Here is a 26,349-nt window from a genome sequence, read left to right as displayed (position 1 = left end):
TTTACATTTTGGCAATGGGCCAGTGTGTGTGTGTGTGTGTGTGTGTGTGTGTGTGTGTGTGTGTTTTGTATATCTTAGTGGGAACCAAATATATATCTTTGTGGGGACATTTAGCTCACCCATACTAGAGAGAGAGAGAAAGTTTAATATCGTAATGGAAAGAAAAGCATTAATTGTCCTCATAAGCATAGTAATAAAAAGCTTTGTGTGTAGGTGTTTATGCATGTTAAGTGTATATAGGATTGTGTGTGCTTGTGTGTGTGTGTGTGTGTGTGTGTGTGTGTGTGTGTGTGTGTGTGTGTGTGTATGTATGTGTGTGTGTGTGTGTGTGTGTGTGTGTGTGTGTGTGTGTGTGTGTGTGTGTGCGCGTGTGTGTGTGTGTGTCTTATATATTGAGTATATTTTAATTGGAAATGTGTGTGTGTGTGTGTGTGTGTGTGTGTGTGTGTGTGTGTGTGTGTGTCCTATTATACAAATATGTGTGTTAATCTACATATTGGTCAGTGTAAAGTCCTCTTAGAGACAGTAATACATAAACACTGTGTGTGTGTGTTTGTGTGTGTGTGTGTGTGTGTGTGTGTGTGTGTGTGTGTGTGTGTGTGTGTGTGTGAGAGAGAGAGAGAGAGAGAGAGAGAGAGGGAGCAGTAGATCTAGCTGGCTCACTCTCTTTGTTTCAGTGCGCAGTATCCTTCTCTCTGCTCTCGGTTCTCCATCATCTCAGTGCTCCTCAGTGCTCCTCAGATCTCCTCTGATCTCCTCTGCTCCGCTCTGGATGACTGCAGAAGCAGCGCCATGGCAGTGAATCTCAGTAAGAACAGACTGAACCTTCTCACCGCTTACCAGGACGTAATCGACGAGTCTTCACCCACTGACTGGTAAGAGATGATTCTGATCCAGGTTTTTTTCAAGGGGCCGGTGGAGTTGCTCGCTTTCTGGCCGCTGGAAGTCGCTCTGTTGCGGTGTGATGCTCAGGCTGTAGTCGGTGATCTCGTGATTATGGGCGCAGCATCTCATCATTCAGTATAGAGGCGTGTGTGATCATCATCATCATCATCATCATTATTATTATTATTATTAATTTATTTTTTGGTGTCAGATGTTTTATTATCTGCAGGATTAAAAGACTGTAAGTTGTTTCCACTGCGGTTTTCTCAGCAGCTCTTTATTATATAAACTCAGAAACATGTCAATATAAATGTGCGATACTTTTGTAGCGCATTTTGTCCCTAATGAAAGATCAAAGCGAAAACCCGATCCAACCAATAAGTCTGATTAAGATCATTATTAATTTTATGATCTTTTCCGTCTTTTCTTTGAACACTACTTGGGCTTTGTTTCTTTGTCATGACTGTAACACTGGTCCGGGGCTGTGATCCAATTCTCTTTGTGCTTGTGAAAAAAAAAAAAAAGATACCACCCCACCCCTCCCCTCCTCCCCGCCCCCCACCCCTCCTGGTGCAGCTGCAAACTGCCACTGGGGCACATGGTCGATATTACTGAGGTTCTTGATCTTTGTCTTTGGTGTGGACATGTATGGAAAAAAAAGTCATGCTGTAGATCATTGTGAGGAAACAACATGGTAAAAAAAAAAAAAAAAAACACTCCTGTAATTCTTTTTTTTTTTAAATCCAAACTCCAATCTGTGGATCTTGAGACGTAGAACCCAAGCACTCCTCATCGACTTCCAGCCTGCTGAAGACGTCTTCGTCTAGAAAATCTGAATGTCAGAAAATCTGTTGTTCCATACACACACACACACACACACACACACACACACACACACACACACACACACACACACACACACACACACAAAAGAAGTTTGGGAAAGAGGGAGGTGATTATTTTTTTTTCTTTGGTAAAATTTTTGGTTTGGAAAAACCACAGTGGTGTGCACACTTTATTTTTTCTTTTTCTTTCGCTGTCATGGAAAAATATCAAATTCTGATTGAATTCTTGTTCTTTAAAAGAACATCCACTGCCTTTTTTTTTTTTACTTGATTTTGTTTCTCAGTTTGGTTTTCCAAAACCTGGCAACCCTGATTAGGCCTGATTTGTAATGCGTGGGTTTGAGGAACGGAAAATGTCTGCACTTATGAAGACACGGCTTATATGAAATAATATTGCGTTTGCGAGCAGCATCACATTATACACTACAGCAGAAGTGCGACTCATTAAAGCAGATGTTTTATCTTTTGCTCCCCTCCCTCCCCACCTCCCCCCGCCGTTGTAATGATGCATACCATGTGGATGCCCTTTTAAGGGAAAAGTGGCAGTGGGGGGTGGAGTTTATTTCTGGGCCAGAAATTAGTTTTTGAATGATTCCACCGCCGTTCAGCAACATGGTAAAGCACCAATGAAAAGTGTCTCTAAAATTAAGTTTGTTGCAGATGTTATAGGCTTGTTTCAATTCATTGGGGAATTTGATGGAATACTCGACATGCTTTATTCACTAATACAAAGCAACAAATTAAGCTACATTCACGATTTTATTGCTGCAAGTCGCCAGTTACTGGTTGCCCTAATTTTTACCAGTGGTTGTGGAAACTAGCTTTCCACTTTTGGCAACAAATCAGAGGACGAATCACATGCTTTGTACTGTCTTTAGAGCATTTAGACGTAAAAATAAATAAATAAACAATTCCTTGTATTAGATATGGCACAAAGTGCACGATCCAATATATTACTCTCAAATGTTCCACCACAGTACAGATGTTCCCCGAGTTACAATGGTTCGACTTTTTCGATTTTTTGATGACGAGAGCGATACGACAAAATTGTACAAATATTTTACATTTTGCGCAACAGGCAGCAGCGTACGAGGAACGATTCGTTGGATGCATGTGTTCCAAGCGCCCAAGTACGTCTCCTGCTTGTAGTGAAAAAACAAGAGGAAAGCCAAGAGTTATGCAAATTATAAATCAGCATGTAGCAGGAAAGACTCCCACAGTCTTTCAATATTTTTGACTTACGATGGGGTCGTCGTAACGTATCTCCATCGCGAGTAGAGGACTTCGGTGCTTATTTAGGGAAACTCCAATCATCATCATCAGGAAAAACCTTCCGACATTTCCGAGATCTAAGATCTGTTTTTATTTCAAAACGCTTTGCGTCCTCCCGCGAAACATCTGATAACGTTTACGTATATACCGCACGTGAAAAAATGAGTTTTAGTGTTGTAGAACATAACATTGCGAAAAACGTCACGGTTTATGTGAACGTTGTAAAAACAAATGCTAGGACGAGGACACATCAGGGTATAAACAAACAAACAAATTATAAACTGCCAGACACATTCAGATGCCATGATAAAAAAAAAGGACAAAAAAGGGGTGGAGAGAACATCAGGAGATGATTCGGATGATGTTACAGAAGCTTCATGACTGTACTAAGAATCCGGCTCGAATTGATGTAATCAAATACCGGATGAAACTTAGTCACATGTGGTGACCACATCAACAATTTATTTCTCCAACTGAGACCCTCAAAAAAATCTTCAGACACGCTCAGATTTATCAGCACCATCATCTCTTAAGATGACTTCAATGGTATTTATATGTTCTCACATAATTCAGATTTTTTTCCCATGAGTACGACTGTCCTTGGTCCTGGTATTTCTTCCATTCTTTTCATTCTTCTACCTGTCCCATTCACAGCTACACCACATACACACTCACGCATGTCAATAATCCTTCACGATCACCAAACGTGAAAACAAAGCAAGCCCTGTTCCACCCTGCCCACTTCACAGAGCTAGATGAAAAATGCCCAACACCCGAAAGCGAGAAGGTTGAAAGTTAAGCAGGCTTTGATGATCGTTCCTAATACGAGATCTCAAGGACTTCTCCAAGATCTCGATTCCTGAATAGATGGTGCGCCTTAGGAAAGGGGAGATATTCGAGTTCGTAAGAAAGGTGATACACAACCTTTTGTCCGTTATCGAATATCAAACAAGGAATGTGCTGGATGATCTAATGGTGCTGCTGAGGAACGTAAGGCTGAGGAATAGGCAAGGTTTTTTTTCTGGAGTAATTAATGGCTACGTCTCCCAAGTCTGTGATCTCCGCCGTCCGGTTTATTTCCTGTTAGAAATTATAGTGACTGGAAAATGTCTTGATTACAGGAGAAGGTTTAATTGGACTTCCAGGTTTTGTAGGTGGAAATAGAATGCACTGGGGTCTGGAACATGGAGAATAATACACTTTTTGAACATTACTTTCCACATTGAGTCCACATTTGCTGTCATAATAACCTCCATTCTTCTGGGAAGATGTTTCACTAGATTTGTGGAGATTTGTGGAGGTTTCAGTGAGCCACACGGGTGTTAGTAAGGTCAGGTGATGCTAAAGTAGGTGAGAAAGTGAGGAGTCCTGGGGTGCAGTCAGTGTTCATGTTTATCACAAGGGTTGGAGCTCTATGGCAGGAGATCTTCCACTCTAACCTATTAAAAGCGTATCTTCATGGAGTTGGCTTTGTGCACAGGATTGTGCATTGTCATGCTGGAACATGTTTGGGTCTTATAGTTCAAGTGAAGGTAAAATTTCATACTACCACATTCAAAGGCGTCCTGCTCAATTGTGTATCTCCAATTTAGTGGAAACAGTTTGTGGAGGAACCACATATGGCTGGAAAAGTCAGATGCCTCTTGTCTCATAGAAGATGTTGTATGCTTGTTGAGATCTTTTGCTCATTCAGCCACAAGGACGTTAGTGAAGTCAGGTATCAATGGGGTCCATCAGTTAGATCAAGGGATGTTTTAAACAAGACCCAAGTGTGCCATCTGACATTAAAATTCTCCACGTGAAAATTGGCACTTGTTGAGATGAATAATGAAGTGGTTTCAAGTTATCGATGGATCGCTGATTGACACTACCACATGAATTAGCGCAAATGTTTTCCACCATGGATGATACACTGCTCGGAACTAAACCAGATGTTTGTATGAGGCATGGAAACGCATCGGCTCTTTGGCAGTTTTCTGGATCAAACTGATTGTCGAGAAAGAGAAAGAAAGTTCTGGTCTGGTTTTTGGTGAGAAGGGCTGGACATGGAGACGCCGTGAGACGCATCCCTGTGTAAACCATTTAGGACTTTCGCACTGACTGCAGAATAATACCCACCCCTCTTGGAAATAAAGAAACGTTTCTTTCTTGGAGCTGGAAAGCTGTCAACCTCAAACCTTTGTGCTTCTCGCCATGGTCTTCTGAACGATACACAAATAGAGCTGGGGGAAAAAAAAATTCAGACTGCACAGGGTGCCCCAGAGACGTCTCTCCTGTTTGCTTTCGTCTGCCAAGAAACGTCCGAGAGCTCTGCAAATGCTCATATGGTGTGTCGCTCTCTTAAGTGTAACCGTTTTGTGTTTGAGAGTGAGATTATGATAGCACCTCAGGGAGTTTTAACCTCAAAGTCCAGTGGTCTGATTCCTGCATTCCTCCTGGATGAGGTTGTAATCATGTTCACGTTTCCTGTGATTGATTCCTGGTTTATCGTAGTGTGTGTGTGTTTGGGGGGGTAGGTTTATAAATGCCTCTGGAATGTGTACTCCTACATATTCATGCAGGGCTGAAATTTGGGCCAACTGCTTCAGAAAAGAAGACAGAAAGACTTGGCAGCTGTCGGTAATGTACACCCGTGATGTATTTCGAGAAGAAGCAGCGACGTATTTGACGGGAAGACACACTTCTTCACACATAATGGAGCACTGTGTGGGTGTGTGCTCTTTTGGCCTCTGTTCTCATGGACTCAAGGCTGTGTGTGATAGATAGTCAAGACACAGAATAAGTGGATATCTTTATAGAAACGGAAGTAACTAGAACAGAAGTAGAATTATTAAAGGAGGATCACAGGCTAGCTCATGAACTTTTTCGCTAATGGGGAGAAAATGTGTCCATTTTTCAGTTGTGAGAAGATCCTGATTCTGAGGCTCTTCTTAAGGATCTTTTTGGATTTATTCCAAAAATTTTAATCCTTACTATTACAGTTATTAATATCAAAGAGATAATTTAATGTTAGTGACATGACTGTCACTGATTGGTTGCATAAATCTACACTCTGGGTTTGAAAGAAATCAGCCTCCTGCTTGATTTTTACTTCTTTGTGTAATTCCTTTCTCACCCACCGGAGGCGCTGTATCACTCGACTCTACAAACATTGCAACAGGAACAGTATCCTAATTTGGAAGGTAAACATTAAACCTCATACTGATGTCTTTCTATATTTGAAATAACAGATATCTAAATATAAATGTATACAATATATTACTAAAATAATTTGGACCCCATATGTGATTCTTTGACAAACTGTTACTACAAAGTCAGAGGCACACAATTGTAATACCCCTGTGCACAAAGCCAGCTCCATGAAGATCAGCTTTCCATGAGTTGGAGTATATGATCTTGTTTAAAAAGAAGCACATACCAATCTTATGTTCAGGTGTCTATAAACGTTCGCCATATCCTTTACAACTGTAAATCTTGGGCCGTTTTTTTAATTAAAAAAAAAAGAGAAATAAAAGACTTTCAAATCATATGCCAAAAAAAGCCAGAAATCTTTTTAAAATTCAGCTGGAAGAACATCTAGCAACTAATCAATTTAATTGACATCAGGTCTGTAACATGATTAGCTAAAAAAAAAGGGATGTCGTATAGAGGCTCTCAGAAGTAGGATGGGTAGAGGCTCTCCAATCTGTGAAAGAGTGCATAACAAGATTGTGGACTACTTAAAAAAAAAATCCGTCAAATTGCAAAGGCTTTGCAAGCTCATCATCTTCAATACATAACATCATCAAAAGATTCAGAGAGACTGGAGAAATCCCGGTGTGTGAGGGACGAGGCAGAAGACCTTTGTTGGATGCTCATGGTCTCGGGCCCCTCAGACGACACTGCATCACTCATCAGCATGATTGTGTCATTGACGTTAATAAATGGGCCCAGGAATACTTTCAAAAACCACTGGTAGTAAACACAAACTGCCTGCAGAAGCCATATGTGAACATGGTCCAGAAGTGCTGTCGTGTCTTGTGGGCCGAGGTTCATTTAAAATGTACTGTTTTAAAGTGTTCTATGATCAGACGAGTCCAAGTTTGATATTTTTGTTGGAAATCACAGACGCCGTGTCCTCCGGGCTAAAGAGGAGAGGGACCTTCCAGCATGCATTGATGATGGTATGGGTGCATACGTGCATACGGTATGGGAAGCTTGCAGGTTTTGGAAGGCACAATAAAGGCTGAAAGGTATATAAAGGTTTTAGAGCAACATATGCTACAACATATAAACTAATATCAGGCACGAATGGGACCAAATTCCAACAGCAAAACTCCAAGAACTCATAACCTCAAGACATCTTCAAGCTGTTTTGAAAAGAAGAGAAGATGCTACACCTTTGAAGCATCACATTTGAAATGAGCTCATTTTGTGCATAAAAGTTTAAAATTTCACAGTTTAAACATTTATGTCCTCTATGTTTTACTGTGAATAAAATATTGTCTCATGTGATTTGAAAGTCTTTTAGATTTCATTTTATGCAAACAAAAAAAATGTCCCAACATTTCTGGAATTCGGGTTGCATATGTGTGTGTATAATTGCACTCTCCTTGAGTCTAATGGAGGAAATTATAAAATCTCTTCCCTGAGGTTTTAAGGTTAAGGCAGGACATCATCTTCCACATTCATTTATTAGTTTTACTGAGAATTCTTTTTTCCAGATGCATCTTTTAAATGAATAAAGCAAGCTGAGGTTCCTCCAATGCTACCCTTAGCCTGCTTCCCATTCCTGGATGGATTAGAACATCTGGTAGAGCCCACCTTTGATGCTAATCCACTCTGATGCTGATGAGGCTTCTTGCTAACATCTGGTTGCAGTGATAAGACTTCATGTGGCCATGCTAGCATGCTGCGATGATAACGACTCTGCTTATAGGCACATGCGAGGGTATTTTAACAAAGAATCATCCATATGCAGGTCTTTCGATCGTTCTGATCATCAGAGAGACAACAAAACAAGTTATCGCTCAGGAATGGTGTTTATGTTTTTATTTTCGAGCATTCTTCTTCTCCTTTGTCTGAAAAAAAAACAGTACCAAAAAAAAATCCCGGCTTGTTTTTTGAAAAGGTCAGCCAGAGTGCTGCTGGACTTCTGTTCCTGTTCATGCTGGTTTTCATGGCTCTCGCCACAATCCGTCCTGCTGCAGTTTCCCTTCAGGAAACGATCCTTCTCTGGGACGTCAGTTCGTCTCGCCCAATCTAGCTTGCCCCATAGATGGGAAGATATTATGTACAATGGGATCAAACAGACAAATAACCCTGCGTTCACACAATCGTATCGCATGTGTCTTCTCTTATGGGACGTGGAGAAGGTCCTACTGTCGTCCAGCTAGTGCCAAGTAACCTACTAATCACCACCGTTCATTAAATATATTCTAAAATATAGGTTTTTAGTAAAAAGGACTTCCTATTAGCTTCGATGAGAGATCAGTACAAGCACAGATTATGTAGGCTATAAATAGGCGCTACCCATAATGCCGTTCTTCACAGCAAGCCTTCTCGAAGTCATACATTTGATTTAATCAGAATATTACTTTCCAAGTCGTTCACGCGTTCGAATATTCAAAAGTACTTGAGTACATTTTAAAGCTCTGGGCAACAGATCTAGATTACAAACTGGGGGTTGTTTATTTATTTGTTTGTCTATTGACTTATTTATTTGTCGCATCAACTGTAAAAACACCTCCTTTATTTGCTATATTCTTCAATGCCAGCAGCAGTTTGGGTAGATTGTAGAAATGATTAGCATGTACGGGCTGGAAATGGTTTTTCTTCACATAATCTGGCGCTCCTGAAAAAACTCGAGTAAAGAGGGAAAAAAAACAATGAAGATTTGCTATTTTGCTAATGCCAATGCTGATGGAAATCGGTGGTTTATTACCATAAGGATTGGATTTGACTAGCAAGCTAACTGTAATAGCTACGTACTGCACACTCGCCTTCGTAAACCAGCATCAACCGGCTGCTAACTGCTGCTAACAAGTCAAACACATTAGTTATTTAGTTTATTCGAAATTTTTGGCATTGTGATGATTCAGGCAGATCCAGAAGAAAGGAAAGGGACAGGAGCACTAGTCTCTGCTACATCAGGAGCGCAAAGTTATTTGAGTTACGTTATGTTCTAGGTTTTGTATAAGCTATTAGAATATTAAGAGTGTGACCTAAATATACCTACAAACACTCTGTGGAAACCGCAGGGGTTCTTTATAAAGTTCATCATGAGGACTGTATGTCTAATTAGAGCTTGTATATGACAGGATAGGATGAAACCACTGATCATTTGTCATTATTTTTAGGTTGCCATTTCACAACTCTTTCAATCCTTAACTCTGAATACTGTCCGTATCGGGTTTCTTCTGAATTCTCCGGGTTTCCTCTGAATTCTCCAAGTTTCCTCCGACCTGTAAAATGCACTGGGTGTAAAAAATATAACGCTTTTTTACTATTTGCAAGATGGAGGATTAGCCATTGCTAGCACATTTATAACAGTCTCCGCTATGCACTGCGTTCTGAGTGGAGTGGAGATGTTTATTAGCGTCTAGCATCTGTTATTTTTAAACACATCATCTTGTCTTATTATCAGTTGTTAATTTCTGCCTTAGCAAGTAGACGTTTACACTTAGTAGTATATCATATTTCCAATATTAGTGTTATAATGTTATTATACTGAAACTTCACCCAATAGAAAAAGTAATGATTTTTGGAAGATCAAAATTAAACCTAAACTCTTTACGTACCGATAAATCTGACTGAAATGACAATAATATACAAATATAAAATTAGGTGTAAATGTATGTGTAAGTGTATGTGTGTGTGTGTGTGTGTGTGTGTGTGTGTGTGTGTGTGTGTGTGTGTGTGTGTGTAGGTACTGCATAGATGGGCCTGTAGTTTAATTCTAATGGAATACATCTGGTTCCGTTATTGCCGGCTTTCACAGGAGCTGAAAAAGAGGCACGGTTCACATTATGCTTTCATGCATGAGAGATCAGTACAAACAGAGATTATATAGGCTATAAATAGGCGCTACCCATAATGCCACGCTTCACAGCGAGCCTTCTCGAAGTCATAGATTCAATTATGCTGTTGATGCGATTTCTAAAAAAAAAAAAAGACTTTCCGAGTCTTTCATCATGTACAAACATTCCTGAGAACTTGAACAATTTGATGAAGGTGGGCAACTGATTTACTTGTTACTTGCTGGGTTTTATTTATTTGTTTGTTTGTTTGTTTGTAGCCTCACTGCAAATAAGGACGCCTTCGTTATGTGCTTTAATTTTAAATGCCAGCAGCAGTTTGGGACTCGGCTGATTGTAGAAATTATCAGTGTTAATGGGCTGGAAATGTTTCTCTACACGTAATCTGGGGTTCTGTTTATTATTGGTACAGTGCTGTATTTAAGAAGGTATACATCATATGGACACAAGTATTGGGACACCTGAGTTTTCCAGCCATATGTGGTTCTTCCTCAAACTGTTACCCCAAAATTGGAGGCGCACAATTTGGACGTCTTTGGATGCGGTAGCATAAATTTTGAACTAGGAGACACAAAACCAGCTCCATAAAGATCTGCTTTATAGGGGACGTATATCATTTACCAACTTGTGATATATAAAAAAAAATATACAAAAGCTTCCTTTCGAACATACTGTTCCCATATATGCTCCCCAATTCCTGTTATAATAACCTACACTCTTCTGAGAAGATGTTCCACTAGATTTTGTGGAGATTTTTGGAGATTAATTCAGCCACAGGACTGTCATGTCATGTACTGATGTAGGTAAGGAGGCCTGGGGGTGCAGTCAGCCTTCACATTCATCCCAAAGGTGTTCAATAGGGTTTAGAGCTCTATATCAGAATCTTCTTCAATTCATGTAAAGCAGATCTTCATGGATCTTGGTTTTCTTGTACAAAGTAATGCTAGAGCATCCAAAGACATCCTATACAACATTATGCCTCCATCTTTGTGCTAACAGATTGGAGAAGAACCAGATATGGCTGGAGAAGTCAGGTGTTCCAATACTTTCACTCATATCATATCGTATAATATATTAGAATCTTCTTCTTCTTTTTCTTTCGGGTTCTCCCATTAGGAGTCGCCACAGCGGATCCTCCGTCTCCATACCCCCCTGTCCTCTACATCTGCCTCTTTCAACTCAACTACCTGCATGTCTTCCCTCACCACATCCATAAACCTCCTCCTTGGTCTTCCTCTTTTCCTCCTTCCTGGTGGCTCCATCCTCAGCATTCTCCTACTGATATACCCCATGTCCCTCCTCTGCACATGTCCAAACCATCGTATAATATATTAGAATCTAAGATCATTTTAGTTTGGGTTGTTTTAGGTCAGCTCTTTCACGGACATGGTGTCATTGTGGACGGATGGCGTCGTCACACTGAGGTCTCAGAAGTCCATCTGGCTGCTTGCTCAGCCTCACTTCCATCTGGAATATAACACCATTCACACTGATTAATTCTCAATCCCAGGACTCACAGAGTTTGGCTGATGCAGGAGGATTTAGAGATCAGATCATGCACTCCGATCCGTTATTTTCACCACATCACGACCGAAAAGAAAATGCAGACTCTTTTTTGTTTCTATTCATTTGATTCATTTGATGCCATTCATTAGGATTAGTGATTTTTCTTTTTGACGAGATGCTGAGCAGTAATAACTACAGTCCATTCATGTTTACAGCATTGGAGTTATTCAACGTTTTACAATCACACGGCTAATTTAATTTAGGACATTTAGTATCTGTACACCTAAGGGACAAAAGTTTGGGGACACCTGACTGTACTGTTCTGGAAAGAGTGGAGTAAAGTCAGGTACGGCTGTAGGTGAGGTGAGGAGGCCTGGGGTGCAGTCAACATTCACGATCATTGTTCAATTGGAATTGTTGCTTTATAGCAATTGATCTTCCACTCCAACCTTCATACAGTCTGTTCATGGAGCTGGTTTTGTGCACAAGTTCAAGTGAAGGACAAATTTCATGCTACCACATCCAAAGACGTGCCATACAATTATTTTTCATGGATTATCAAACATCCGTCATGTCTCTTTAAGACCCTCGTTTATCATGGACACCAATGTCCTCATAATTCAATTAATCGAAACCATAAGTGTGATCAGTGTACAAGTAAACTCAAGATCTTCATGGATCTGTTTTTTCTGATCTTCATTCCTCATTGAACCGTATACGCTTGTAGCGTTTCTTTTTATTTTTCAGCTCCAGATCTAGAGCTTTATAACCTGCTGAAACATTAGCTTTATTAGCGGCACGCTGACATTCTCGTAATCATCTGCCGCATGATTCATGCTGGAACTTTTTTTAAGTAGATCCTCGCTCGGGTTAATATTGCTCATTCGGGGCAAGGAGCCAAACTGGTGTGTGTGTGTGTGTGTGTGTGTGTGTGTGTGTGTGTGTGTGTGTGAATATAGAACTGAATTAATGCATCATATGGAAAATTGGCAGAAATATCCAAGCTGCTGAAAAGACGTTACGGGGTTTTGAGCCTCGTCAAGTGGCAGCATTAAAAGTGAAACCGCGTTAACGGGATTGATTACAGGTCCTTTTAACGCAGGAGGAGGATCTCGGGAGCTGCAGGGTATCTGCAGTACCTGATCGATTCTGGATGTGGGTTCATTTCTGGCTTTGTGTGAAGTGGAGTATTAAGATGTGGAGGTGGAGGTGGTGGGAGGAAAAAAGCAACTGTTGGAGTGTAAAATTAAAGAATACATTATTTGGAAATGATGAGTTAGCATGATGTAGAAGAGGAGTAGGAGTGATACGGGAAGGGAGGGGGAGATTCTCATAGCCGGGGCTGCAGTGTGCTGAGGTAAGCACACTGCAGGAGCATACAAAACCATAACAGGGTGTGCAGTTAGTGATTGGTGGTTAAGCTTTTTTACTCCAGTCCGGTCAGGAATTTAGATGTAATTTCTCCAATCCACACTTTGTGTCTGGATACAAAGGAGAGTTTGATCCCATTTTTTAAAAACCCTTTAAGCTTACTCATTCTTCTTCTTACTGTCTCTCGTATCAGATGTACACCCCGAACCCATTGTGTAACGTAACATCATTGACGTTTTGTCCTGCTGTTCGATAGCGTTAACTGAAAAGGCTTTTAGAAAAGGGAAGGGATGGAGGGCAGAAGGAAGTACAGGCTGCACCAGGCCTCGTCATTCTTGGCAAGCACTCTGTCTTTCAGCTCTGGTGGGGGTTCACCGGACTGCTGCAGTGGAATTTTAATACCCTACAGACATCAATCTTGTTGAAGCCAGTCTCGGTTCATCCTGTGTTTCCTGCGTGCTCTGCTGACGACTGTCTTACTGGACATACATGTAAAGGATTGATAGTTTTTTTTTATTTAACGGACCTGATGTGCCAGCATGTAATAGATCAAATACCGTCAGATTTCACCCTCGTGATTTTTTTGACGCTCTGATATACACCGACCAGGCATAAGATTATAAAATTTGAACATTATGAAGTGAATAACACTAATTATCTCTTCACCTGTTAGTGGGTGGATTTATTTATTAGACAGCAGGTAAACATTTTGTCCTCAACGTTGATGTTAGAAGCAGGAAAAATGGGCGTAAGGATTTGAGCGAGTTTGACAAATTGTGACGTCTAGACGTCTGGGTCAGAGCATCTCCAAAACAGCAGCTCTTGTGGGATGTATCAAAAGTGCTCCAAAGAAGGAACAGTGGTGAACCGGCAACAGGGTCATGTGCAGCCGAAGATCATTGATGCACGTGAGGAGTGAAGGCTGGTCCGTGTGATCCGATCCAACAGACGAGCTCCTGTAGCTCAAACTGCTGAAGATGTTCATGCTGTTGATGCTCAATGGATCAGAACTGTTTAAGCAACAAAAAGAGAATAATAATAGGCAGGTGGTCATAATGTTATTCCTGGTTCTGTACATTTAGCTGTTTTTTGAAGGTGAATTAAACCTGGATCAATCTAACTCCAATGTCTGAGACTAGAACGAATTCAGATCCAGGTGTATTAATAATCACCAATGCTGGGGGACGTCCTCTGTGGTGGAAACTAAAACAGGTAATGGAAGGCTAAACGTTCCAAAGGCTGATATTGCATCAATTACTTAGAGGTCTTTAATGGTTTAGTTACACTACATGGATAAAAATATTGGGGGGGCTCATAATTGTGCAGGACGTCATTGGATGTAGCAAGAAGATTTCCATTTACGTGAACTAGAAACATGTTCCAGCATGACAACACAAAAACAGATCCATGAAGATCTTGAGTTTTAGTGGAAGATCTTCTGCTATAGAGTTTCAACCCATTCGAAGACCTTTGTGATGAATGTAAACGCTGACTGCTCCACAAGGCCTCCTCACCTTCTCATCTACATCAGTGCCTGACTTTAGTAACACCGTTGCGTTTAAATGGATCTCCACAAAATCGAGTAAAATATCTTCCTAGAAGAGTGGAGGTTCTTATAACAGCAAATATATGTGGAATAAGATGTTCAGAAACACATAATTTTATTGTCAGGTGTATGTCGAGCCTGTGTTGACTAGAACCTGATGTGCATTCTGAGATGCTTTTCTGGTCAATGCAGTTGTAAAGGGTAGTTATATCAGCTACTGTTGCATTAAAGTAGGATTTTGGAATTTTGGAGATTCCTTTCTTTCTTGATCAGTCAGAAATTTCTCATTGTAGCACGTGAATAAAGGCTTCAGGAATCCTTTACATTACTTTTTCCAAGAACAGTAATATACATTATGTAATGCTGTAGAATTAGTCGCACAGGAAATATGTGGAAATAAGTTATAAACTAGTGGAACATTAGGATTTGTAGAGATTGTGACAATGAATTATATGTTCAGGTTGTTTTTCTGTTTCTGGAAAAAAAAAAAAAATTCAGCAGCGACGTCAGTAAGATCTGTTGCTTTAACGAGATGCCTCAAGTTTCTTCATGGTCACAGAGGAAGAATTTACAAAATACAAGGAAAGGAAATGAGGAAGTAAAAGAAAAAATAGAACCCATTAGACTCTGAGAACGATTTACAAGATCTTGTTGTTTTTGTGCTCTACTTCCTGTTTCTTGAGTTTGGGATTTTGGACCGCTTCCTGGTTTTGTCTTGTTAGGAGAGCGCGATCTGGATCTCGGCTTCAGTAATCCACTCGTTGGATTTCTGATATTTCTGACCATTCAGTATAATGAGTCTTTTTTTTAAACATGCGTTTCATTGAGATCGAACCTGGGCTTTTACTTAAGTGTGTTCAGTAGATTACACACTGCATCAGCATCATTCAGCGTGACGGCACATGTTTCACTGTTCAACAAGAGCCAAAAATTTAACAAACCTAACTGAGGTCGGCTGACAGACGTTTACGTCACGCATCGTATACACCAGTGGTGGGCCGTCCTGGCCAGCAAGACCTTCTCTGCTGGGTTAAACTCTAATTTAGAATCACTGACTGACGTTTTAATAGATTTTTGTCCATTAACATGTATTAAATTATGTTTGAGTTTCTATCCAATCAGATATCAGCATTTTCACGCGTAGCCGGGGTCAAAGTAAACACTGCCTATTGAATTATATGTATGTTTATTGAAGGTGTTGCTTTAACCAATCAGATTTTGAGTTGGTGACACCGAGGCCATCCAACAGGCGTACAGTAATGTCGGCATTTTCACATCCAGTGGCTAGATCTCTCAACAGCATCTGTAGCACAAGCTCAAATATATTTATATATGTATATATAAAGGAGAAGAAATCACACTTACAAGGACATTTACAATTGGACACAATGAGAAAAGTGTCATTCAGCTTTTTCATTACCTGTTTATACTTTTGCCTTTTCTTTTTCTTCATTTCTAATCTCCCGGGAAAACCGTAATGCACAGAAAAAATGCACAAAAATGCATGGAAAATTTTTATGAGGCGAATATCGATGCTTCAGCTGGAGATGATGCATGTATGTGGGCGGTGCAGCTTTGTGTAACAGTGAAAGGAGACGAGTTAAATGGTGTTCATTGGGTTTCTTGCTTTAGTGATGACTTTCATTCTCATTGTATGAGATCCTGTGTGTGATGCAGCGCTCTGTCCTACTGCACTTCTCTATAATATTGATGCTTTCTATAGCCATGGCGCCATAATGGTGGTATTAAGAGGTGGACTGATTCAGGCAGGACACCACTGAAGGACTAGGTGTAAAATGCAAATATATATATATATATATATATATATATATATATATATATATATATATATATATATATATATACACACACATAAATATAGTATATACTCATTCTAAGGTCTAATGGTTAGTCCCTCAGGAGCGATTCTGGGAGGCTGCTCTTGGGCGAGTTCTGCATATAATTCGCTCATTTTGGCCGAATGTTGTCGATGCTGGACTGCAGTGTGTTCGAGAGAATCTTTCTGACGGACGCTCCTCCATGCTGCAGACTTGTCATGGATTTTAACACTGCACAAAAAAAAAAAAAAAAAAAAAAAAACCTCTCAGAGTTTCATCTGAACTGCAGCAGCGCAGAGCTCGAGCCTCGAGTACTGCAGGAGAACGCTTTAAAAACCAGTTCTATCGGTTATATAACGAGGAATTGCGCGGCTAAGCTAGGAACGAAACACTTGAGTTATGACCATGACAGATATAATTTAGCAGAGGCCATGATGAAAACCCTTGCTTGGCAGGCATCTTGGAAACTTTGCCTTCGGTTCCCCCCCCCTTTTCGCTGTGTTTGTGCACTTCGCTACACACTAGTATAAGCTGCATATCTGAATTTATGAACTGCCATGACTTATGTTGTATGTTGTGTCTAATATACTGTATCAGAGCAAATTTTCTTGATTGTCAATTATATACATATCATACATTATAGCTTCATCTTGTGTTGTGTGTCTCGTATACAAAAATGCAAGCAAAATGCAGTATTCTTCTTGTAGAAGAAGGCTACTGAGTCAAGCACTGGCACCTACTTCCCCAGGATTCACCGTGCCCGTAGTTGCTACCCGGTGTCTTCAGACATGTTAATTTTTTTTCTACACTTATCATCCATATGCACACCAGTCTGTATTTTCTATTAGCCCGCTAATACACATAGGTTTCCACTAGAAGCCAATTTGTCTGAGGGTTCGACATGCTGTTTTCTGCCCGAAACAGATGGCTAGTCAGTATTCAGCGTGAAATGGCGGACCGAATTTTGTTTGTTTCTTTTATGTGCTGCGTCGTTTCGGATGGTGACACTGGAGAAATCTGATAGATGTTTTGCTTGAGGTTGTACGTGTTACTCTTTCTGAATATAAGGTCTACATAGAATATATAATCAATCAAGTGTGTGTACAGCAAGCAATGCTCTTTAGCAATTTCGTTGCACAAACTTTCATAATTAAATGACTGTTGTATTTACAAGGCTCTTACATGCAGTGTTGGGAAATGGCTAGCAAGTAACAAGGCTAGCTACTAAATCTACAGCTACATCATAGCTGCAATGCTGCTGCTTGTTTAGCTACATTTTTAAGATTAGAGATTTTTATTGGTCACAAACATAATCGTATGCAGAATACAACTCGCAGTAAACTGAAAACCTGGAAGGCTGCTCGGAAATTGTGCACAATAAGTATTAAATATTAGAGAACATGAGGGGGAAAAAAAGATATGAGAAAATGTATAATAAACAAAAAGATGGTATTTAAAAAAATTGTGCGAATATATTTAGATGTGCCACAAATAATACTACATGTAATACATTTTAATAAATAATATATTTTTTTCAGTAACAAGAAGCTACATTTGTGAGGAGACAAAACACTACACTACCTTTTCATTTTTGTGTACATTTATTTGTTCTTAATCAAATCTAATCCCATACTCCTGATTAGCATAAATAGCATGGCAGCTTAGTTCAGGAATGGTTTAGCCTTGGAGCTAGCATCCGGTAATAGGAATATCTACAGCTACCACATCAAGCTGTGGTATAAGAAGACACTACACTACCTTTTAATTTTCATGTCAATGTTTTTGTTCTGAATCAAACTTAAGTACTCTTGATTAGCAATTAAAAAGCATGATTAATGGTTTAGCCGAATAGCTAGCATGATGCAATATGGTTTTATTTAATTGTTTGGTTAAAGTAAATCTTCATATCGTTATATGACCTAGTTTTTTTGCGTAGAAAGAAAAGAAAAATAGAAGAAAAGTGCTAATATAACAACACCCTAATGCTAATTGTGACCTTTAATTCCAAAGAAAAATATATATATATATATCAACAGTGAAAGTGTGACAGATTTCCGTCAGGAGAACGAAACCCGATCGTTAAAGTCACGATGTAGTAGAGTAGGCTTTTGTGTTTTACTATGTTTCACTCAATGAAACCTTCTGTGAAAGCTGTGACCTTATAATTGGGTCCTCGTAAATTCTTAACGCAGTGAACAGATGTATCCTGTACCGAAATCGAGAGGAATGACGGGGTAAGTGGGAGGACTGGGCTGCTGTGTTCATGTGGATCCTTTATTGTCCCTGGTGCCACTTTACTGCATCTGCCACGCCTGCTTCATTGAATCTGAATAGATATAGCTGACACCACCTTTTCTGACCCTCAGCTTAACCCAAGCACAGATGGACAAGAGGATGTACTCGAAACTGAAAAGACAGTGACAGCACGAGGGACGTGACCCTTAACTTTATGGCAATAATCCATTTTAGGTTTAAGGAGGGTAGGGAAGGGTCTATTATTACCAGATGTGCAGTCAGGAACTGCTTGGTTAGTAATGTGCAGTAAATTATACCAAAAATAAATTTTTTTGTGGAATCCTCTGACAAACCAGGCACTGTTTTGCAGTGTTTAATGATGTGGTTAACGATAATTGGATTATCATATTGGATCATCATTAACATTATATCAAAATTGTTAGAAATGACACTTGAATGAAGGAAGTGTAAATTTTTTAGTTACGGATTTTTTATTTTTTTTAACTCGATCAGTTTGTTTGATTAATAGCTGAATTGGCTCAATGTTATGCTAATTGAATATTCGTAAATTTGTTAAATTCGAAAAGCAAGTGAATCCGATCGAGAACTTGTGAGCTGGCGGAAACGGTTAATATCAGAAAGCTCAAAATTCACTAATGATCCACGGTCATATGTTTAATCGGTTCACTTATTGTTTTTCTTGTAGAGAACAAAACCCCGCTCTCTGGCGTGCGAGTCTAGCAAGCGAGGTAACGTGGGTTTGTGAGCATCATCAGATGAGCACGACGTTTACCGATTGCCTCTTCACACATCCCTCGAGTGTTTCTGTTTGCAGACACGGTGGTGTGTAGCACTGATGAGAGCAATCGAGCAAGCAAATTGTGTTCTACAGACCATAACTGGTGCCATAGCTGCTTTTCATCACGTCTCAAACCTCATGTTAAAGACGACATGACATCTTGTCTCACACCCTGTCACACCGTTACTCCGTCCTTTACTTTTCCGGCCCCCGATACAGGAAGTGTAACACACTTGACTCCTTGCTGTGATTGATTTTGATCGCATGGTTAAATAAGGCGTAGAACAGATCGTTCAGCATGTTATTCCTCTGGCCATCGCTCATGGCTCGCGTCCAGCTGTAAATTGTTGCCGAGACTGCCGTTCTGCAGACATGCCACTGAAAGACTTGGCAGATTCGGCTTGTACATGAAGCCTGCAGTTTGCCTGTCAGACATTTTGGGCCAAGTTCTGTGCAGATATTACATCCTCCAGAGCTCACATTTAACGTTTCACTTTCTATGAAATGTAATGCATTATTATAATCGAATGTAACGATAATATAAGAGCTCCGAGTTCTTATTGTTTTTGAATTTCACTATTTCAAGATATTATCTTCTTAGTTGGGAATAATAACTCATTATACTGAGATATTTCATATTTTGAATCGAAGAAACTAATATTTTTACCTCTGTCATTCATCATTTTGTCCTTTTCATCATTAAATTTTTTTTTTTATAATTTCAAACTGACATAATTTGATCTTTAAATTCTGTAGTTTATTTTGTTAATTAAAAAAACAATTATTTAAATGCATTATTCTAATATCATCAAAAATATTTAGATATGAATATAATTATATATATTATGATAATAATAATATATATTATTATATTTTTGATGATATTATATACATATATATATATATATATATACCTTCCAAAAAATACATTTAATTTTTTGTTTTGTTTTTGATTATTTTTTATTATTTCCTGTAGTTTATTTTGTTACTTAAAAAAAAAACTATTATTTAAATGAATTATTCTAATATTATCAAAAATATTTTGATATTAATAATAATTTACTATATATATATATATATACACACACCTTATTCTCTGAGTCACAAAAATACATTTAATTGTTTTTTTTTATTCTTATTTTGTTGAATATTTCTTTTTTTATGTTTAATTTTTACTTAAATCTTCTTCTTCTTCTTTTTCTTATTCTTATTATTATTATTATTACATCTTGTGGTAAAGTGTATCATATACACTAGATGTCCAAAAGTATTGACACCCGTGACACTAACCAGCTCCATAAAGATATGGATTAAATGGGTTGGAGAAGAAGATCTTGCTGCTATAAAGCTTTGACCACATATGAGCTCTGAGCACCATCTCCACAAGCACACTCCAAAATCTAGTGAAACATCTTCCCAGAAGAGTGGAGGTTATTATAAGAGCAAATGGGGACAAAGTGTTGAATAGGATGTTCAAAACCTTCATACATTATAGAGCTTATGGTCAGGTGTCCACACACTTTTGGCCATATAATAAATTTTCTGTATGTATGAACAGCTAGGAAGATTTTTCCAGATTAATTACGATAAATCACCTGTACTTAATATCCAGCTTGTGAGAATGTTTTTGGTGGGGTTTTTAGTCATTTCGTGTAGATCCCTAAGCTGTGGTTGTTACGTGAATGTTCCTTGGGGACCTGCTTTATAAAGATAGTCTGAGGTGAAAATTGGCCTGTTGCAGAGCAATTACTGTTTAATAGCATTTGTCAAAACTGCCTGAAATTGGGTGACTGGGGAGGGAAATTCGACCTCGGCCAGAGATGAAGTGATTACCCTAAAAAGAGGTGGTGTTGGGGTATCAGGAGACCAGTGAAAGAAGAGACGGTTTATAATGAGATGTTTGACTCGATCTCATTAGAAGTGGATGCTTGAAAAGTGTTTTATTTTTACATGCACAATCACTTCTTCTTGTTGATTGTCTGTAATCAGAGAAAGTGCTTTGACTGCGAGCCAGACCCGAATGTTTCTCTGTATAATTATTTTCACATTTAATCATGTAGCATCCGAGTGGTATAAGACAAACGCACAATCTGGGGCTGTTTAGTGCTCAGAAGTGGTTAAGCCATTGGACTTTGGATCAGAAGGTTGTACATTTATGTATTTGAATCATTATATACCAGTGCCAAGAAGTTCTCTTCTTGCCTCAACACTATCAGAATCACTGACTTTCCTTCTATAATTTTTTTTCCATAAATGTAATGCAAAATATAATTTTGTATAAATATTTTTTTAAAATATTATTATTTATACCTGGCTACTAGGGGCGTAATGGTACACGTTTTTGTAGCGGATTTTTATCACGCTTTCGGTTCACACGTGTATCGAATGCAATCCTTTTTACGTGCGGAACATAGTTAAAATCTGAGTTCTCTGAGGAACGTATTAAGTGGCGGACCGCGAGTTTGTTTAGTCTCCGCCTTACACTTTAAGTGCATTTTTTTAATTTATGAAAATGTAAAACATACACAACACAAGGGGTGAAAAAAAAAAAATAGAGTTAGCGCAGTGTCACTGTGTACGATTTGTTTTGCACATACATGCTAGCTCTAGCCGCTAACCAGGAAGTAGTTTCTTTACCGTTTTTTTGTCCAGCTTTAACAATTTCTCTTAAAAGGAGAAAGTCCTGACAGTTCCACATATCGAGGGAGTGAATAAATGGAGGCTGGAAGAAATAAAGACATTTGTTAAAGTCTGCTGAAATAGTTAAAATCGTTATGTAGATCATATTTTTAGAAAAATTTCAATATAATACATCTTTATTACCCAAATGGGGTCTAACAAATGTAAACTATTTATTAACATTTTTCCATATATTGAATTTTATTTAATCAATTTAATTTGTGCCAATTTAATTGATTACTCAAGTTAATCAATATAGTAAAAAGTGTATTATATTAAATTTATTTATTCTATTTTATTTTTGATATTTATAACCAAGCAGGCATTTTATTTAACAATTGTTTTCAAAATGTAAACTATTGATGTTCACAAATGTTAAAAAAATTATAAACTGCGTTTAAAAAATAAAAATCTAAATAAAAATACGTCAATTTTATGTCGCAATTCTTTCCCCAACTGTACTGAAATTGAACCGAACTGTGACCCTAAAAACGCTGAATTTTTTTTTTTAGTTTGTTACATGAGATTTATATGTATCCAATTCAATGCAGTTTTATTTGTAGAGTGCTTTTTTTTACAATGGACATCGCCTCAAAGCAGCTTTACAGAGATAAAGAGGTTATAAAGTTGTATAAAAGAATGTATAAGTTTGTTCTTTATAATTGTAAGTTTGTCCCTAATGAGTGAGCCAGTGGTGACTGTGGTGAAGGAAAAACTCACTGAGACTTCCTCAAGAAGAAACCTTGAGAGGAACCAGACTCAAAAGGGGAAACCCGTCCTCATCCTCAGCACCGAATGTCCATTCATTACAGTTCCATCATTGTTGAGGTGTAATTAAATCACACCTCAATTAAATGCAAACTGTGGTCCTGAGCCATTGTGGTGGACTGTTAATTTACATTAAAACATATATCATATAGGAAGCTCAGACCTTCTTGAAACCTCCAGCTCCATCTGTTTTTGCATTCCGAAGGTTTGTCATCTCCTAGTCTTAACCAGGCTCACCATAAACCTGTCTGAGAAGGATTGTTTGCAAAAGAAGAACCAACAACAAACCCCACAGCTCTCCTTGTATTCGTATCTGTTTAATCACATTATGTTTTCATTCCAAATAACATACTTGTATCCAGTGATGTTCCAAGATCCATCAAATGCGGGTTTGTTCCTTAACAGCAGTTTAGGCAATAATAAAAACACAAGAGAAGAATAAACACGTTATCCTTAATGGTCTTTGGAAAGTAGTGTCTTTAGGCCTCTGTGAATGTAAGGTGTATGTTAGGAACAAATTTAGACCTTACATAAGAACATGTCAGGCATCTTGAGGTTGAAGACCTGAGTAGGCATGCTGGTGTAAAGGTTTGAACTGGGGATGTTAATTATGCAGTGTATACAGTAGATGTTTTTGTGAATGCCAAGATGGTCATTTAAGTTGGATCCTTGATTCAGCAGGAAGCCAGTGGATCTCAGTGATCTCAGTAGGAGGGTCTCAAGAAGGTAGACCGGGAGGTTATGAACCATCAAGCAGTTCGGATATCGCGTACACAAACAGCAAGCTGAAGGTTGAAGGGCAAGTCCAAAAATAAACACAGCTTGTATAAGAGGTTAAGGAGAAAAGATTGTATTTTTTGGATGTGATGAAGAGAAAACACTCTGCAGGATGTGGTTTTTGATGTAATGTTAATAAGTACAACAAATCCTTTATTTAGAATCACACCAGGAAACTAAGCCATGTGTGCTCGGTGACCTGTAAGGTTCTTAATCTGGATTGATGTGCTACAGTTTAAAGTTCTTCGGTAGGTGCATCAGTCCAATTTAGTTAGGCTCGGGGTTCTGAGGATGGATTTACCTCAATTGTGGAGATATCAGTAAGGTTGTGTGGTATCTTCTGGGAGGCTTGGGCCAAGACTGAGCTCAGGTGAAAAGGTTTGGAGTACCGGAAAATATTGATCACAGAGCTGGCAGAATGCAATCTCTGGAAGCTATGTGTTACAATCAATCCCTGTAGGTTTAATAAGAACCAGACTGTTGCCCCCTAATTCTTTGTTTATTCATAATGTCAGAGGCATTAGACATGTCAAGGTGGATGAGGGCATTGGTTGGGAGGAGGAGTTTGTGGTCACCTGGCCATAAGTATGGTATGTGCTTTTTGAGAATCTCATTCCACATTTAGTCCCAATTTGCTCTTAAAATTCCCTCCACTCTTCTTGGATGATTTTGGAGTGTGCTTGTGGAGATTTGTGTTCATCAGATATAAAAGTGTTAGTAAAGTCAGGTAATGATGTAGGTGAGAAGGTGAGGAGGCCTGGGGTGCAGTCAGTGTTCACGTTCATTCCAAAGGAATTTGAGTAGGATTGAGATTAGAGCTGTGTGGCAGGCCACTCAAGATCTTCCTCTCCAAACCATGTAATGCAGATCTTCAAGGAGCTCACTTTGTACACAGGGGAATTGACATGCTGGAACAGGTTTGGGTTTCCAAGTTCAAGTGAACGCAAAATTGTTTTATACCGCATCCAAAGACGTCCGGTACAATTGTGTGCCTCCAGTTTTGGGGTAACAGTTTGGAGAGGAATCACATATTGCAGGAAGGGTCAGGTATCCCAAAACTTTTGTTCATATAGTGTATGATGAGGTCCGAGCATGAACGGGTGGAGAGTACCAGGTCTGGTATTAGCACCTATGTTTTTTTAATGTGGGCAGACGTAATGATTGGAACCTGACTGCTTTCTAGTCATTCATGGATCATAGAGGTGACATATCATGCAGGGTTGCTGGAGGTTATAAGAAGAATTTTGAAAGGTTGCTGGACAGTTTCCACCACAGCTGGACGTCTCAAGGATGCCGGAATGTCAGAGCTGTGAGATGTGTGGTTTTTAAACAGGACACAGGATATTTTACAGCACAGCAGTCTACAAGTAATGGCTCTTTGTACTCGATGCTTGCCATAGTTCCTTTAAGCTTTCTTAAGAGTCTACTAAGGTTGAATGGCCATATTGCCATTTGGAATAAAAAGTGCCACCGGTTGTGCTCTCACTTGCCGGCTAAATGTCACTCGGCAAGAGCTCGTCTCGGAGGCCTTCACTGGTCAAATGGAGCAGGCCATGTCCTGAAAGCTTTCTCACCTCCTTCCTGGAACTCAATACAGTCTCCTCTAAAAAAAAAAAAGGAGGAGAACACAAAGTCTCTGTAAAACCGCTACTTGCCTCTCAGAGTGCTTACATGCCTGCGCTGCAGGAGGGGAAACAGAGACCACAATGGTTCCAGTGAGAGCGAGAAGCAAAACAAAAAGCAAACGCATGTTGCTTTGACTTCCCTGTGCCTTCCTTTACTTGTTGCAGATATTAATTTCATTAAAGGCACACGATCATAAACAAAATATTATCCGAAAATTCCTTCCTCAAAGACTTTTACACGTGCAGCCAACAATCTTTTGGCACGTTTTCACGTACATTTTAAACACAAGATGGCTTTTTTTTGTTTTGCTTTGGAAGAATTAGTAGTGAGGACATTGTATATGTGGTTTATCCACTGAAATTCTTATTCCATGGAAAACTTTGAGTTTTTTATTTTACACAGGTTTTCTGGTTTCTGCATTGTCAGCCGCTTGATGGTTGCCCGTCCCTCTTAGTCAAGGCTCTAATTGAGAGCGGTGGCGTTGTTATGAATGTTATGGTGACCAGAATTTACCCAGCAATTACAGACAAGAGCTGTCCATGTGGTTGTCATTATTTTCCTGACGTAGGAAGTTTGCTTCAAACTCTAAAGTCGGACGTTTAGCTTTACAGTGCCAATGATTTCTACTTCTAAATGTGTAGTCATATTTGATTTGACAAGATTTGATTAGTCTGTTAGATGATGTTAGATGACATCGATACTCTTTCTGCCAATTCTGTTAAGAGGCTCATTTTTTAAATATAATTTCAAGGGGACTATGCATCCAAAAGGATGCTGCATAAGCCTTGCAGTAGTCCAATACTGCATCATCTTATCAGATGCGGTTATGTCCCGAGCAGCCACAATGTATTGTGTGTATAGAGGCAAGTGCTTAGGCAATGACATCATTGGCACATTACCCAGACCGTCCCTGGTCCTTTGGAAAGGAACGAATGAGTAAAGTGTGGAAAATAAAATGACCCAAATTTCTGATGTCATTAACTTGGGAGTTGTTATGGTGAATACATCATGGTTTCGCTGTGGTTTCTGAGTGCATGTCTGAACCACTTTGCGTTGTTTCTTCTTTACAGCTACATGCTAAAAAGAGTCACTTAATTTTGTTGATCGCAGGGTTATCGATCTTCCTGGAAAGTTGGGACATCTCCGGTTATTGCAGCTGAGAAAGTTGTTGCTATTGAAAGAGGGT

At 39.1% G+C, this 26,349-nt stretch overlaps 2 protein-coding genes across 7 annotated transcripts in view; both read left to right on the top strand.

The window, feature by feature from the left end:
• Positions 1–10,515, top strand: part of uimc1 (ubiquitin interaction motif containing 1) — a 43,799-nt gene extending 33,284 nt beyond the window's left edge. The window contains exon 15 of the transcript XR_014537179.1: positions 10,493–10,515. The gene's annotated coding sequence lies outside the window, so the exon portion shown is untranslated. The remainder of the gene's footprint in view (positions 1–10,492) is intronic.
• Positions 599–26,349, top strand: part of dbn1 (drebrin 1) — a 66,073-nt gene continuing 40,322 nt past the window's right edge. For 2 of the 6 annotated variants that reach the window (XM_083564367.1, XM_083564368.1), the window contains exon 1: positions 613–875. In XM_083564367.1, coding sequence (XP_083420493.1) covers positions 793–875 — 83 coding nt within the window. In that variant the 5' untranslated portion in view covers positions 613–792. Of the gene's footprint in view, positions 876–26,349 lie in introns of all 6 variants that reach the window. The other 4 variants (XM_083564371.1, XM_083564370.1, XM_083564366.1 and 1 more) reach the window with 4 other exon arrangements.

Source organism: Silurus aristotelis (assembly GCF_946808225.1).
Source record: "Silurus aristotelis genome assembly, chromosome: 16".
Lineage (NCBI taxonomy): Eukaryota > Metazoa > Chordata > Actinopteri > Siluriformes > Siluridae > Silurus > Silurus aristotelis.
Note: the sequence above shows the minus strand (reverse complement) of the source record. Positions and strands in the feature narration are given on the sequence as shown.